Source organism: Centropristis striata, chromosome 9, assembly GCF_030273125.1.
Source record: "Centropristis striata isolate RG_2023a ecotype Rhode Island chromosome 9, C.striata_1.0, whole genome shotgun sequence".
NCBI classification, from domain to species: domain Eukaryota; kingdom Metazoa; phylum Chordata; class Actinopteri; order Perciformes; family Serranidae; genus Centropristis; species Centropristis striata.
The window spans coordinates 9,317,186-9,334,394 of record NC_081525.1 but is presented as its reverse complement, the minus strand read 5'-3'; the positions used below and the strand labels follow the sequence as shown (position 1 = coordinate 9,334,394).

The 17,209-nt window shown below is 41.5% G+C and overlaps 1 protein-coding gene across 1 annotated transcript; it reads left to right on the top strand.

Annotated features, from left to right (window-relative positions):
- Positions 1-1,021: 1,021 nt before the first annotated feature.
- Positions 1,022-14,794, top strand: lonp1 (lon peptidase 1, mitochondrial). Its single transcript, XM_059341934.1, has 21 exons — positions 1,022-1,588; positions 2,377-2,465; positions 3,036-3,155; positions 3,242-3,407; positions 4,898-5,011; positions 5,096-5,157; positions 5,801-5,930; positions 6,393-6,476; positions 6,559-6,627; positions 7,161-7,312; positions 7,437-7,575; positions 7,707-7,885; positions 9,134-9,221; positions 10,236-10,358; positions 10,489-10,605; positions 10,980-11,120; positions 12,255-12,420; positions 13,183-13,269; positions 13,349-13,476; positions 13,641-13,805; positions 14,106-14,794. Exons 1-21 carry the CDS (start codon positions 1,037-1,039, stop codon positions 14,259-14,261), a joined length of 3,027 nt encoding a protein of 1,008 aa, XP_059197917.1. The 5' UTR covers positions 1,022-1,036; the 3' UTR covers positions 14,262-14,794.
- The last annotated feature ends 2,415 nt before the right edge of the window (positions 14,795-17,209 follow it).

The following is a 17,209-nucleotide window of genomic DNA, read 5'->3' as shown; positions in this document are numbered from 1 at the left end:
TTTCAATTTTACTTCAGTAAGTTATGAATGCAGTACTTTTACTTGTAGTGGAGTAATTTCACAAGATTGTATTAGTACTTTTACTGAAGTAAGAGATCTGAAGACTTTTTCCACCACTGGATTTTGTTAACCCTTTGATGCACAACAAATAAACACCTTCTAATGCACAGCATGGGTCAAAAATGACCCGCAATCATTTCCCATGTTATTTCATGCTGGCTGTGTGTTTGAATATCTTTTGTTCTTATTACAACAGATCATTATATCCATTTTTCCTTTCATACTTGAAGAAAAATAGTTTTTGTATTATTACATCAAGTTTACACATGGGTCAAAAATGACCTTGTGCATTAGAAGAGTAGTGATACAAAAATGTTTTTTATTCAAAAAGTAAGAAATGAAAACAAAAGAAAACCTGGAATACTGAATTATGAAATTAATTTATTGCAAAGATATAGAATATAAGATAAGATAAACTTAGTTGGGTCACTTTAGACCATGGGTCTCAAACTTGCGGCCCGCGGGCCAATTACTGCCCTTGTGACGATATTTTGTGGCCCCCACCTTGATATGTAAGTTTAAAGTGAGTTTTATATGAATGGCACTTTACCATGTTGTGTGTTGGAGGTCCCTTTAATTTGTAATTAAGTGTCTTTTTTAATAATTGCATGTCTTTTTAATAATTTGTGTCTTTTAATAATTTTGTGTCTTTTTTGTGTCATTTTGTCTTTTTGTGGTCATTTTGTGTCTTTTTTGGTAATTTTGTCTTTTTTTTGGTAATTTTGTGTCTTTCTAAACTAATTTAGTGTTATTTCAGTCATTTTGTGTCTTTTTTTTATTTTAATTTTGTGTCTTTTTTGGTCATTTTGATACTGCCTCCAGTGCCCCCCCAGGTAATTTGAGTTTGAGACCACTGCTTGCTGTATCAAAGGGTTAACAAAAAGAAAAAAACTGTATCCATGGAAACATCAAGTTGACGTCATCAAACGTTGACGGAAGAAGGTCGGTCACATGCTGTAGAATTCTCCAGATCAACATGGCGACCTGCATGAAGATGATCGGCGCTGCCAGGCAGCTACACAAACATTCCTCTCTTCTTGTCAAATTTAACCGGTCAGTGGCGTTCAGGACCGCCAGCTGCCGCCTCCTCCTCCCCGACACAGCAGCCCACAGCCGGATCCAACCTCCGCGGTCCTCCTCCAGCAGCAGCAGCAGCAGCAGCAGCACTTCTCAGAGGACATGCACCTTATCGACAGCTGGCTGCAGGCTGAGCAGAACTCCTCGATGGATGCGTGTCGGGACTGTTCTCCCTGGCCACACCGACCTCTTCACACACACATCTCGACATGCGACGATTCAGGGCAGGATGTTTGGGAACCGGGCCAGCGATGCAGGCTTCTCCGGGGAGGACGGCGGGGACAGTGCAGGCTCCGCAGGGGGAGAGTCTGGAGGGGATGGCGGTGCCCCGTACAACGGAGCTCAGATGACGGCTCTCACCCCCCTGATGGTCCCAGAGGTGTTTCCTAATGTGCCGCTGATCGCTGTGAGCAGGAACCCGGTGTTCCCCCGCTTCATTAAGATCATAGAGGTGAGGATGATGTAACGGGATGATGCAATCATACATCAGGTTTTAGCTGCGTGTTGTACTGTCCTTTTAGAAACGCTGCATCTTCATCAAACCATGACTTTACACATGAACATGTTCCAAAACTCTGCAGATGTGTAACTTCTGTCACCCCAAATAAATCAGGTCCAATAGCTTCCGATCTTGTTTGTGCAATAAATAAGTAAACAATCAGTGTCTCTGTTCTGTACAGTCACCCATAAACACAAACTCTCTTATAAGGTTTTAGATTTATATATTGCTCCACTGATTTATTTATTTAACAGTTACTAGTTTTTTTTTTTAAGTTTAAGGTTACTTGTTTTTTATTTTACTGTCACTGGTTTTATTTAACTGTTATGTATACCCCATGTATATAGTTTTCAATTTTAAAGTGTATAGTGTAAGTTTTTTCTTTTTTAATGAGACCATATGTATAGTGTTAAAATGTTTTCTCTTCTCTTGCCATTTCTGGCCTCTCGTTTGGGAGCTGCTGTGATGAATGTCAGCTGGGATTGGCTCCAGCCCCCCACGACCCAAGTTCGGATAAACGGTTAAGGAAAATGAATGAATGAATTAAGACATTCTCAAAACTGCTGTTGAGTAATTCCCCAGAGGATCACTGGAATAAGCAGAGAGCTCGCTTCCCTAAGAACGCCATGCAGGGAATGATTGTTCAACATTTTATATATGGGTAAATGTGATATTTCAGGGGAAAAAGTAAGTTCTTATGTATGTTTGGTAACATGACTGTCTCTCTTTCTGTCCATCAGGTAAAGAACAAAGAGCTGATGGAGCTGTTGAGGAGGAAGGTTCGTCTGGCTCAGCCGTACGCCGGAGTCTTTTTGAAGAAAGATGACAAGTCAGTCTAAGTTGCTCCTCTGTTAGAATCATTTACATTTTACATTTACATTTCGTAATTTAGCAGACGCTTTTATCCAAAGCGACTTACAGGAAGAATAAAATGATGGGTTGATACAGGCCGGATTGACTGTGTGCTTACATGCTCATAACTGAATTTACTGTCCCTGGCTTGTGCCTGATTTCTTAATCGTAATGTGAACGGGTTAACTGCTGTATTTTAATGTATGGCAAACTGAACATTTGTTCTTGTTGCGGTTTCACATTAAAAGCTTTCCACCGGTGTGCCAATAGTAGACTTTTATTCTGAAGCAGCTTCAGGAGATTGTAATTGTCACAGGGATTAGTGGGGCTTTATATGAGATCTATTTTTTTCAGTTAATATTTGTCCACACAACAGAATGTGGACTTTTTTGGTCTGTAGATCAGTTCTGCATATCTCAGCCATCATGTGCATGTGATGTGATGTACTTTGAAGGGCAGAGTATCAGCTGCAGTCATCAGTGAAATGTAGTGAGAGAGCTTGACATGCTGTTTATGTGGTAGCAATGAGTGTTTCTGTCTCTTGCAGTAATGAGTCAGACGTGGTGGAGTCTCTAGATGCCGTCTATTCTACAGGGACCTTTGTTCAGATTCATGAGATGCAGGACCTTGGAGACAAGCTGAGGATGATCGTCATGGGACACCGCAGGTTAGAAACACTCCTGCTCTTTCTGTTACACACTGTTGCCTGAAACTTGTGTAGAGCTCTGCCATATGCATACTCTGGCCTGTCAGGATCCGGATCACAGGACAGCTGGAGGTGGAGCCTGATGAGGCAGCAACGTCTCCTGTGTGGTCAGAGCCTGAATCAGAATCCCAGCCCAAAACTCCACCAAGACGCAAAGCCAAACGCAGCCGCAAGGACCAACCGGCTTCTCCGACAGAGCAGCTGGAAGACAAGGTCTGTCACATGACCCTCACATGCCATGTCTGTTGCTCTGTACACATGCGATATATTGTCAAGCAGGCTCAGGCAAACACTTCAGCAGTTCATGCAGCCCATCATTTATACCTCCATCCACCATGTCTGGAAACTCCGGTTTCAGCTGTGGGGCCATGAAGGTATTTTTTCAGGGTTGGTGGTGAGACACTGCCGTAGATTGCATAAAGAATAGACGACACGTCTCTACTTCCTCCCACTGTACTGTAACATTGAGGCCTTAATATCCGGATACAGGCACTGCCATCTTGTGCCACACAGAGCCAGAGTCTATGTAGCAGGTCTGAGCAGAGCCTGCTGTATCAAGTTATCAGAAAAACAAACACTTGAACTAGCATCAGCCTGATAAGAACAACCTAAAAACGACAGTTACCATCATCGGGATTTTTTTGATCTCTACTTTGAGTTTTTAGTTTGGCTCCTGTCCCTTCACAGACATGGAGGCAGGGTTTAGAACCTATACTGCAGCCCGCCACCAGGGGGCAATCCAGATGTTTTGGCCTCACTAGTGGGGAGCTGTCATGTCCTCCATCTTTACATACAGTGTGTTGTCAGTACCCGTTGGTTTGGGTTGTGGCTACTGTTTAGGTATATTTACTCAAAGAACATTGGTACACTCAGTAAATGACTTGCAGAACAAGAACAAGTTGGGAATAGCAACCAAGCAAAGTGGGCAACTGCCCTTTGGCCGCCCTGAAAGAACCAGGTTCACTGAAGTCAGCTAGTTTTCCCACACGTGCTGACTTGGCTTGACTCAGTTTGACTCGGCATGTCAGCCTTGCACAGCAGCACAGCAGGGGTCTGTGTCTCTGTAGCCCCTGTCATAGCGCCGTTTCATGCCGGGACATTTACACCTCTGTAACATCTCGCCTCCACTATGAACGCGCCCTAAGTGGGATGCCGGGATCAAATGATCCCACCAATTATCTGCCTCCAGAGGTCACAGAGGCAGAAAATTGGTGGGACTGTTGGAAGCGGGACCACTATGAACGGGACATCCCGGCAAGCCGGGATATTTGACGTTGCGCGCGACATCAAACACAAACCTCCCACTTAGTCCGACAGTTATCGAATCACTGTTCACTGCGGCCGCCGCTAATTGTAAACAAAGCCGCATGCTAACTGTGCACAGTGTCCAGTTCTTGTTGTAAACAAACGGAGGCTGCTAACTGAACACATGCTACTGCAGCACATACACACTGTACTGGTACAGAGCTAACTATGTAGCCTATTAGCATTGTTGAAAGTGGCATTGGTAAAAGTAGCTCCATATTCATCTTTACATGTTTACCACTGTTTTTTTGTGTGTGTGTGTGTGTTTAAAATTACAACTAAGAAATATCCAGAGGGACAAACTACACTTTTTTTCTTTATAGTTGGGAAATAAATGTTTATAGTTTCTATTAAAGTTACTGGGAATGATTTTAAAGTGTGTTGTTGTTGTTGGTCAGATAACAGAAGCAGACCTGAGTCCAGAACTTCAGCCTCTGCCCTCCTCTAACATCCTGATGGTCCAAGTGGACAACATTGAACATGAACAGTTCACCGTCACAGAAGAAGTCAAGGTACAAAACACACACTGCATGGAATGAACAGAAGGGGGCACTTCCCACTCGGATGTCAAAAAAAGAGTTATGTGTGTTGTGCAGGCGCTGACGGCAGAGATAGTGAAGACCATCAGGGACATCATCGCCCTGAACCCTCTCTACAGGTCAGTCATTACATCACAGTCTGTCCGCTCAACACACTATTATATTTGATGTTGTAGTATTTTGCTGTTATCATTAAAGTGGACATATTGGGCTCATTTTCAGTTTGGGTTTCTACTAGAACATTATTTAATGTTAAAAAAACAAATTTGTGGCTGGAGCCGGTGAATGCTGGAGTCCTATGAACAGGAAAGTGTGCCACTTACTAGAGGTAGGGGGAAAAAATCGATGCAGCATAGTATCGCGATATTTTTCGTGGCAACATTGTATCAATTCATGAAGTACATGCCCAAAGTTAACACTACAATAGCGTTTATATAGAAATCCATCACGAGCAGAGAGAAACACCTATTCAGGTTCACTAGTGTTAAACCTGATGTCTCCACTCACAGGGATTTCTTTACAAATGTTTAAAGCTTTATTCATCATGTTGGCCATGTTTAACATGGATATTCAAACATCTTATATGTATGAATATAAAGCTCAATAGGTCCCTTTTTTATTTCACTTTAATTTCTGAATTTAGACCTTATTACAGCAGTCACAACTTGAACTATAGAACTTTCTGCTTTTCTTCTTCTGGGATATATTTACAAAAGTTTATGGTCTGTGTTTAAAATGTGCGTCTGTGTGTGTCTGTGTCAGAGAGTCGGTCCTCCAGATGATGCAGGCTGGTCAGAGAGTGGTTGATAATCCCATCTACCTCAGCGACATGGGAGCAGCTCTGACAGGAGCAGAGTCCCAGGAATTACAAGACGTCCTGGAAGAGATTAATGTGAGCAGTGTGCATGTTGTCTGATTCGCTCGGTTGGAGGTCTGGGTCATGACTGTATTGAAAGTGAGGAAGCAGCTGTTTGCAGCTCTAGATTAGGAAGTTCATCACACCAACTAGTTAATCCTCATCTTTCAAGCAAATCTATCTACTTTGTGTGGGTTGCCCAAATGCACCTACACACCTCAGTGGGATTACTAGCACCACCTACAGTTAGTTTTCTAAGGGGCAGTAATTAAAAACCCAAATGTGGCGACATTAAAGTTGGAGTTAGTGCATGTGTTGTCAAATGGCATGTTTAGTTACAAAATGAGGACAAAGTGTGTGATTTGGCGAATTGACTTTATGATAAAGGACAGCACACAGCCTGCCCTTAGCTTTTCTGTCTTTATATGCAAGTTCTTCCAGTGATGAGTTGAAAGGGTAGAGGCCATTAAAAGCTGTTGTTGTCGTGTGTCTTGGCAGATCCCGAAGCGTCTCTACAAGGCTCTGTCTCTGCTGAAGAAGGAGTATGAGCTGAGTAAACTGCAGCAACGACTGGGTCGAGAGGTCAGAGGTCAAACCAAACATGTGAGCTTTAGCCACTGCTCTGGTTACCAATCATTGATCTGTGTCCCTGCTCTGCTCACAGGTGGAAGAGAAGATCAAACAGACCCACAGGAAGTACTTACTACAGGAGCAGCTCAAGATCATTAAGAAGGTCAGTGATTATATCACACTAGTAACATTTCTATGGTCATAGCGTCTTTGTACGCTGGTCACAGAACAGAGACTTGGTGTCAATACCTGCACCAGCAGCTCTGATTAAATGTGTGTGTGTGTGTGTGTTTGTGTTTGTGTTTGTGTGTCTGTGTGTGTTTGTGTGTGTGTGTTTGTGTTTGTGTGTGTGTGTTTGTGTGTGTGTGTCTGTGTGTCTGTTTGTGTGTCTGTCTGTGTTTGTGTTTGTGGGTGTGTGTGTGTGTGTGTGTGTGTGTGTGTGTGTGTGTGTGTGTCTGTCTGTCTGTCTGTTTGTGTGTCTGTGTGTGTTTGTGTGTCTGTGTGTTTGTGTGTGTCTGTCTGTTTGTGTGTCTGTCTGTGTGTGTGTGTGTGTCTGTCTGTTTGTGTGTCTGTCTGTGTGTGTGTGTGTGTGTGTGTGTGTCTGTCTGTCTGTGTCTGTCTGTGTGTGTGTGTCTGTGTGTGCGTCTGTGTGCGTGTGTCTGTGTGCGTGTGTGTGTGTCTGTCTCTCTCTTTCAGGAGCTGGGTTTGGAGAAAGAGGACAAAGAAGCGATCGAGGAGAAGTTTCGAGAGAGACTCAAAGAGAGGGTTGTCCCACAGCACATCACGGACGTCATCAACGAAGAACTCAACAAGCTGGGACTGCTGGACAACCACTCCTCAGAATTCAAGTTGGTCTTGTGTATTTTATTTTTTTATAGCTTTAAATAATCTTGATGGATAATTGTCATGTTTTGTTTTTTCACATGGAGGTTACTAACAGATGTTCTGTTCTGTTTTACAATACAAAATCAGTGTCACGAGGAACTACCTCGACTGGCTGACCAGCATGCCCTGGGGTACCAATAGTGAAGAGAACTTATCACTGGCAAGAGCCAGAGAAGTTCTGGAAGAGGACCATTATGGGATGGAAGATGTTAAAAAGCGTATTTTGGTTAGCAAATGCACAAATACACAAATACAGCATTTACACTCACAGGAAGTGAAAAATACCTTTTACAATGTAGCTATCCACACGCGACGAGCTGCGGAGCTTTAAACACCACTTCCTCTCTGTGTGTGCAGGAGTTCATCGCAGTGAGTCAGCTGCGGGGCTCCACCCAGGGGAAGATCCTGTGTTTCTACGGTCCTCCAGGTGTAGGAAAGACATCCATTGCCCGCTCCATAGCCAGAGCCCTGAACAGACAGTACTACAGGTTCAGCGTGGGAGGCATGACTGATGTGGCTGAGATTAAAGGACACAGGTCTGGAAATGATATGGAATATCAATAACTGATCTTTTTTTTTTTTAAGCTCTTTATTTATTTTGCTTTTTTTATTTTACATAAACAAAAGCCATTGCACGACAATGCAAATTACCAAGATGATAGAAGATGAAAAAACAGAGCAAAAGTAAAAAAAAAAAAAAGAATAAAGAGAAAAAAAAAAAAAAAAGAAAAGAAATAATAATAAGTGACAAGGGGAGGTGGGGCACACCACTCTGGTGACAGCTTTCATCCCTGTCCATTAGGTCTGCAGCATATTAGACTCTTCTTTTTTCATATACACAAACCATTTCTGCAATAACTGATCATTTTAATCCTACATTTTTTGGGGGAAAGGGGAAACTGAAAGTTATGCTTTTCTTTTTAGTACAATAATACTTTTTAGACAGACTTCAAAATCCATTGAAATAAATGTACATCATGTTGGATGGATGAAATAATGAACAGTCCTGTAGCTTTTTCATTCTGTCCACTGTTTCTTGCACATTTTGCAAGAATTCCACTCATTTTAAGATAAAACAGTTACCTGATTAATTAAGTTTAATTTTCCTTACAATTAGCTTTAGTAGCAATCGGCTATCACTATGTTTTATCAATCAATCAATTAATCAATCAATCAATCAATCAATCTATCAATCAATCTCTCAATCAATCAATCAGACCTTATTTGTATAGCACTCTTCATACAAGAGAAATGTAACACAAAGTGCTTAACATTAATAAGGAGAAAGTAGTAGTAGTAGTAATAATAATAATAATAAAACATAGAAACAAGCAAACACCCTCCACCCCTGACCCTCCATCCACCCATCCTATTAAAAATGAACTGAGGAAGCGCCATCTCAACGTCAATGAGTGAGGAAACACTGGAGGCAGGTTAGAAATTAATTAGATAAAATAAAGTAAGATAAAATAAAATAAAATTGAAAAAAAAAATTAAATAATGATACAATGAATAGTTAAAATAGACTAAAAAATAGTAAATAAATAAAAGGGAAGATGTAACACTAAGATGCATTAGCAGAAAAATCTTAAAAATGTATAAACTGCTAGTTCTGTGTGCCACACTGGTGGATTTACATAACTCCATGTTGTGGAAGAATAAAATTACATTTTTTGGCTAATAATGAATCAGCCACATACAGTATCTATTGTCCATCTCTAGCTTTTACTTGATTAAATGTAAGGACATGATTTTGTAAAATTGTATTATGCATGTGTGTCCAGGAGAACGTATGTTGGAGCGATGCCAGGAAAGATCATCCAGTGCCTGAAGAAAACCAAGACAGAGAACCCTCTGGTGCTGATAGACGAGGTGAGTGTGGAGCTGTTGGGTTGGATATAAATCCCGATCGTTCAATTCAATTCAATTTCATTTATATAGCTCAGAATCCCAAAATCGCAGATTTGCTTCAATGGGCTTTACAGACTGTACAGAATACGCCACCCTCTGTCCTTTGACCCTTGCAGCGGCCATGGAAAAACATAAAAAAAAAAAAAAAGGGACCTCAGGGAGAGCAACAGAGGAGGGAGTATAGAGGGGAGGGGAGAGGGGGAGACAGACAGAGAAGAACAATGACAGCAGTAATTGCACTAACCCTACAGTCTGGTATATAAAGTCAAATGACAGTGGTAGTAATAGTAAAGGAGAGTAGTCATGTAAATTGACCCTAAGCCCAAACAATCCATATCTTCCTCAACCAGCTCTGGCCTCAAGGCCGTTGCTGGAACAACAACTCTCCTGGAAGAACACTGCAGTGAGACGCTCCTGCATCCCCTCCCCCACCTCCCACAGACACCTGCTGATTGTTGACTCTGTCTGGAACCTGACCAAGGCTATCTCCATGGCAACTTGCTGTGTTATCACTATGACAATCCTGCGAACTGAGGCACTGACTGATTGGGATGCAAGGCGAGGCGACTCACCAGGCTTACACACGAACGCACACGTATACAGATATACAATCACCCACCCTACTGCCCCCCATCCCACGCCTTCGCCACTTTATACCCCCAGTGTGACAAGCGGGTCTGTGACCCAAACATGGTCTATGTTGGTGTTGATGGTAGAAGTCGGAGTCTGGCAGGAGCACAGCAGCCGGTGAAGCAGCAGGTGAAGCAGTAGTCCGTGCCACCATTGGCCAGTAGCGACGCCCCGTGAAATGAGATCATAGCATCATTAATATTACAGGAAAATGTTTCCTCACGGGGTATATTCTGTCTGCAGTGAACAGATTCTTCTTTGGCTACTAACTATACGGTATGATGTGCATTTTCATATCATATAGTATATTAATGGTAATATGTCTCTCAAACCTGTCATCACCAGGTCGATAAGATGGGTCGTGGTTACCAAGGCGACCCATCCTCTGCACTGCTGGAGCTTCTGGACCCTGAACAGAACGCCAACTTCCTCGACCACTACCTGGATGTTCCTGTAGATCTGTCAAAGGTAGGAGTACATTTCCACACACACTGCAGCTTCCCTGTGGAGTTTTCTTTAGAGCAAACTTCTTTGTTCTTGTTCATTCAAGTGAAAAGCAGTCCATAACACTTGCTCATCTCTGTCTGCTACAATAAAGGTTTTGTTCATCTGCACGGCCAATGTGATTGACACCATCCCAGAGCCTCTCAGAGACAGGATGGAAATGATCAATGTTTCTGGATATGTGGCTGAGGAGAAACTGGCTATAGCTGAGGTAAGACCAATTTCTACCTCTGTGGGTTTTATGTACTGTATACATACAAAAAAAGTATTTTCTGGGTGTCAATAAAATGGCCTCCTGGCAGTGGAAACCGTACGCTTCCACTCTATTGCTGTTTTATTGTCCTTTTATTTGCAGGCTTTTCCTTAAATTGACTGCAGATTGCCCTGATTTGTTTTCTATCAGACTTCAGTACCTTTTTAAAAACAGTGTTTCACCTAGTCCATTTTGTTTTAAATGCCTACCAGCCTGCTGTACTGTGTTACAATTAAGATTAAGTTGACATTTGCCTTGACAGTAGGAAAGTAAAAATGTAATATGCATTTTTATTACATCATTTATCTTTTACTGCCTGTCTGCCTGCCCAGCAATACCTGGTCCCTCAGCTCCGCTCTCTGTGCGGTCTGACTGAGGAGAAAGCCTCAATCTCTCCTGATGCCCTGAGTCTGCTCATCAGACAGTACTGCAGGGAGTCTGGAGTCAGGAACCTGCAGAAACAAGTAGAAAAGGTAAAAAAGTTTTACTAACGCAGAGTTCTCATGCATTAGGCTACTCTGTCTTATGCTACCTATACATCAGAAGACTTTTAAAAGATTTGGAAAAGACTCCCTGAAATCTATCAGCTCACACCTGCTCACATCTAAAGACAAGTGTTTAGAGTTTTTAGTCTCAGACTGAGATTTTAGACAGACTGTGAATCTTGCATTAACTATTTACAAGACTACAACTAGATTCTTTTAGCATTTTTTTTCCTACCGTGCAATGTTTTCCCCCTCATGCTCTTTGTAAAAACTTACAAAATGGAGGAGAAGCAGCTTTTGGCTCCAGCTGCTCCAGTGTGTGCAGTGGGTTGTGTTGAAAAAACAACAACAAAAAGAAGAAGAGAAGATACCACAAAATGCCCCTCACAAAGCTAAAAGGGGCTGTTTTTCTGACATGAAAAGTTGACTATTTTACAGTAAAAATAGATATAAAGGAAAGGAAAATTGTATTCATGTTTCATTTATGTCCTATTTAATTATAATTTAATTGAATAATTATATTTATCAGCTCTATCAACTTTTATTCAGTTAATCATACATTAATCATCAATGATTTATTACTTATTTATCTATACATTTATTTATACATTTTAACCGGGTTTCCTGACTGTTCTCTTTACCATGAAACAGCGGCCCCAAAAATCCCGCTTGTGGCCGTAAATATATGACAGCACTATATTTTTATTTAGGACTGAGCTTACTAACATCATTGTGATGTAACTTTTTCCTGTCAAAGTGGTTTTACTGGCCGGTCTGGAACCGCTCATCTATTGGTTGTTGCTTATGTTACGTCACTGCGACTTGCGATAATATCAAACACGTTTGATAAGACTAAGAAAAGACTGATATGTAACAGCGCAGATTACTGCCTTAAACTTAGCGATGGAGATGACGGGAGTGTGCCGTGACTCCAGTTAAACTCCTAGATTTACTGAAGCCTTTCAGTTTTTAGTCTGGGACTGTGAAAAGATTTTGGTATAAACCCAGCATAAATCAATGCAGTGGGTGTGGGGATGGGTCAGAAAGCAACAGAAAACTACCTGACGAGTGACTTTCAGCCAAGTCACCCAAGTTTTTTTCTTTTTTCCATCTGTCTGTCAGGTTTTCCGTAAGGTGGCATTCTCTATTGTCAGCGGTGAACACTCGGATGTGACTGTTACGCCTGACAACCTGCAGTTATATGTGGGCAAACCTATTTTCACTGTGGATCGAATGTACAATATCACCCCACCGGGAGTGGTTATGGGACTCGCATGGACTGCTATGGGTGAGATGCACGCACACACACACACACACACACACACACTAGGGTTGTCACGATACTAAAATGTTCAACTCGATACCGATACTCAAGAAAATATTCGATATTCGATACCATTTTCGATACCACAAGGATAAAAACAAAGACCCCAAAATTTTACAGAAATATTTTTATTAACAAGAAAATTGCAACATGTAAAAATTAACAGAACAGAATATTTTCTCTTAGGTTATTAAGTTTACTGACTACTGTATGTTTTATGTGGTTATTATGTTTGATGTTTGTGTCTAGTTTTAGTTTTAATGTTATTTAATGTGTTAAAGTTCTTATTTATTGTTTTATTTATTTATTTAGGTTGGTTTTGTGATTTTGTTGTTGTTGTTCTTTTTCTTTCTTTTTTTTCTTTTTTACTGTGTTTGTCCATTGGTGACTTATTTTGTGTTTTGTTTAAATTAATAATAAAAAATAAAAAAAAATAAAAAATTAAAAAATTAACAGAACCATAGGTTAAATATTTATAATAAAAAACAGTTGTGCAAAAAGAAACTGCAACTTTGATAACAAGCTTCAGATACTCGATACTTTTGAAAATGAGTATTGTATCCGGATACAACGTTTTAGTATCGATACTTTTTTGAGTATCGATACTTTTGACAACCCTAACACACGCACGCACGCACACACACACACACACACACACACACTGAAACCAGCACCATAAAAGAAGTACCATGCTGAAGTTTTGCCTGCATTTTGACCTCTGCCCAGGAGGGTCAACGCTGTTTATCGAGACTTCATTGCGTCGTCCTTCTGGAGGAGCAGACTCTAAAGGAGAGGGCTCACTGGAGGTTACAGGTCAGTTCAAGCGCCAGTCTGAAATCTTGAGCATGTACTGAACAGAGAGTTTCTTAAAGGTGTTGGTGTTCCTCTGCAGGTCAGCTGGGTGATGTCATGAAGGAAAGTGCAAAGATCGCTTCAACCTTTGCCAGAGCCTTCCTGATGACTCAAGAACCAGAAAATCACTTTCTGGTGAACTCCCACCTGCACCTCCATGTCCCTGAGGTAACCATGGCGATACAGAGCTGCATATAAACTATTACTATTGCTTAATCTTTTTTATTGTTTTTATTATTCTGTACTAGCTAGCTACTAAAGAGTAATACATCTTAGCTTTAGCCTCCCCTGTGATAGTAATATCAGAAAAACATTGTTTCAATTGTCTCTAGGGGGCGACTCCCAAGGATGGACCAAGTGCTGGCTGTACCATTGTTACAGCGTTGTTGTCCCTGGCAACCAAGCAGCCAGTGCGTCAGAACGTAGCCATGACTGGTGAAGTGTCACTTACTGGAAAAATACTGCCAGTAGGAGGAATCAAAGAGAAAACTATTGCTGTGAGTAGAACAAACACACACACACACACACATAAAAACTACTCCAAAAAAAGAGCGAGGGAAGGAGGGAGGGAGGGAAGGAGGGAATGAATTGTGATTGACCTGCACATTTTTATTTGTCTATAATTAAAGGTCAGTCACACCTAGTCAGATGTATTGTTTACATATTGTTTCCTTTAGTTCCCACTGCTATCAGGGCCAAAACATATTTGTCTTTGTAGATGTAATTTTGGAAGAAATAGTCAAACCAGTCTATGTATTTAATGCAGAATTTAAACAGGATTTTCTTGTCCCCATCAGGCCCGTCGCGCTGGGGTGACATGCATCATCCTGCCAGCGGAGAACAGAAAAGACTTCTCTGACCTGCCTGACTACATCAGCCAGGACCTGGAGGTCCACTTTGTTGATCACTACAGCCAAATCTACCCTATCGCTTTCCCACAGGAGCAGTCTTAACCTGCTTTTGATTTTCATGGCACATAACACAGAACCTGTTTGTTACCACATGACACTGACTTTCGTCACTGACTGACGTCATTTTCTCTGGAGAACTGGAGTCTAGCAAATATGCAGTTGGAAGTCCTGTTGTGTAGAATGGACTATATTATCTCTTCCAAAATCTGGAACAGCGGACTTGGTGATCACATTTAAAACTCAGTTTCAGCCACGTCAGGAATGTAGGAGGACGTCACGTGACCGAAGACAACATCAATGACTGCCCCAAAGATGGACATAAAGTCAGTGATGATGGTGTTGATGAACACTGGTCGGTCATCACAGGATGTGATGTCATCACTGAGGAGATGAGGTGGCAACTTTGCTGCCAGGCAGCCTCGTTACCCACAGGCCTTATTACATAGGGCTGTGGATGGACTCTTACACAGATTTTTTTTTTTATTATATATTGTTATTGGCCAGATGTGATAATGATGTTGAAATAAATTTAATTTAAAAAATGTAATTAAAAAACTCTGATATTATCTTTATAACCTGTGAACTGATTTTTTTATTAATATAACAGAAAGTATAGATATACCTGTTAGTTTAGTGTGCAAGTGTGCATTTATACATGCAAACATGCAGATTTTGCATGTGTAAATGGAGACCTGCTGATGAATTCAGGCTAACCTAGGTTTAGGCTCTGTGCAAGGGAATAAATAAATTGCTCGACACAGGGATTCTCCATTGTTGTGGTGTGGATGTTGAGACTAAACACAACATGGTTGGCTAAGGTGACTATTCTGTACAACCCAGGCCCCCCAGGATCCCATAATAAAAAAATCTCAAATCCCACAGTGGATTTTTAAAAAAATCCAAGGTGAACTGCAGTGACACCAGCAGGACCACAGCTCGACACCCTGTCAAAGAAGGCAAAGAAAAGTGTGCGTACTCCGGGAAAATACAAGCTTGTGTCATGCATTATTGGGACATCAATGTGTAAAGATAAAAAGAGAGAGAAGAAGAGGGCCCGGTGTATCATGTCACCCAACACATTGGGCTCATAGCGGCATAACTAGAGGCTGGTCCAAGGCCTCCACCAGCCCTTACTATAGGCTTTGTGAAAGAGGAAAGTTTTAAGTTTACTCGTAAATAAAGAGAGGGTGTCTGCCTCCCGTACTCAGACTGGGAGATGATTCCAGAGGAGAGGAGCTTGATAACTGAAGCCTCTGGCTCCCAATCTACAGGTTATTCTTCTTTAGAGCTGCTGTATGAGAGGACAATCAGAGGATTTCTTGATGTAGCCTATTTAGAGACGTTTGGGTGCAACCCAGCAGGTCCAACCAGCCACTATGCCCTTCAATCTACAATCTACAATGTCATTTAGCAGACGCTTTTATCCAAAGCGATGTACATTTGAGAGATCATACAACACAAGCAAAGATGAAGTCAAGAAACAACACAAGAATAAGCAAGAATAAGTGGCATATATTACATTGAGTCCTGTTAGGACGTAAGTGTATTTAAGACGTAAGTGCAGGTTTTTTCTGTGTGTGTGTGTGCTGTGTGTTGATTATGTGTGTAGGTGATCAGTAAAGAGCTGGGTCTTCAGCCTCTTTTTGAAAATTCAGCAGATCGCATCAAGTTTAGAAGGTTGTTCCATCACCGGGCCACTACAGAGGAGAAGAGGTTTGGGACGTAGCCTTTCAGCGGCGGAGGAGCCAGACGTCTTTCACTTCAAGAGTGTAGTGGGCGAGAGGGTTTGTGGACCTGAACAAGGGAGTTCAGATATGTAGGAGCTGTTCCCGTTGCTGTCTTGTAAGCAAGAGACAAGGCTTTGAATTTGATGTGGGCTGCGACCGGGAGCCAGTACAGAGAGATGAGGAGTGGAGTGACATGTGCTCTCCTGGGCTGGTTGAAGACTAGACTAGCCGCCACGTTCTGGATCATCTGCAGAGGTGTGGTGGTGCATGCAGGGAGTCCTGCCAGTAGAGAGTTGCAGTAGTCTAAGTGAGATGTCACGAGGGCCTGAACCAGGAGTTGTGTGGATTGTTCAGTCATAAGGGTCTGATCTTCCAGATGTTGTACAGGGCGATTCGACGATCTGGCAGTTGAAGACACATGAGTCTTGAAGGTCAGTTCAAATGAGGAAGAATTCGGAACAGGTGGCTAAATTGGCAAAGATGAGGAAATAAATAAATAAATAAATAAAATGTGTCAAGAAAGTGAGTTTTTCAGCCAAAACAAGAGGTGATGCCTCTCTTGCCCACAACTGCCAAGAAGCTGGTACAGGGTCCCTTTAAAGTTTTGAACAAAAACCCAGACTATAAAGACTTGTAGCTACTCCTCCTTACATTTTAACTTAATAAATAATAAAATATGCAATTGAGGCCAAAACCCTGAAGGTTTGGTCTCCTGTTGTTTTGCTGATAAACAAATTATAAATTAGTAAATACACTAAACATATTACCATTTTAAATGCAACCAATTAGTAAAAAAAAAGCTTAATGTCTTGTAACAAAAACTCCCACACAGGTGGAGAAAGATATATTAACCCAAATCAACCCCAACAAACTGCCTCACTGTAATACATGTTCCAGGTGTATCCAGGAAGGTGACATTTTGACATTTTGACACCGAATAGCAGTAGATCTCTTGCAGATACACAGTAAATTCACTGCGGTCAAGCCACCCCCAGTTCAGAAAACACAGTCAAACCAGCCGCCACTTGTTTTTGCGATGCATGTATTTACTAGACATTACTGTGCCAACGTGTTAAAACGGCCTTCAAAATAAAAGCAGTTTTCTGGTTTAACTGCATTCCCATCCAATTTCAGATTACAATAAAAAGAAAACCTCCCATAATCAGGGACTCATTCCACTTCAGTTGGACAGTGGACATCCTTAGTGTGTCCCTCAGCTGATTGCAGGACATCCTGATGTATCATTTAAAAATAAAAGCCTTT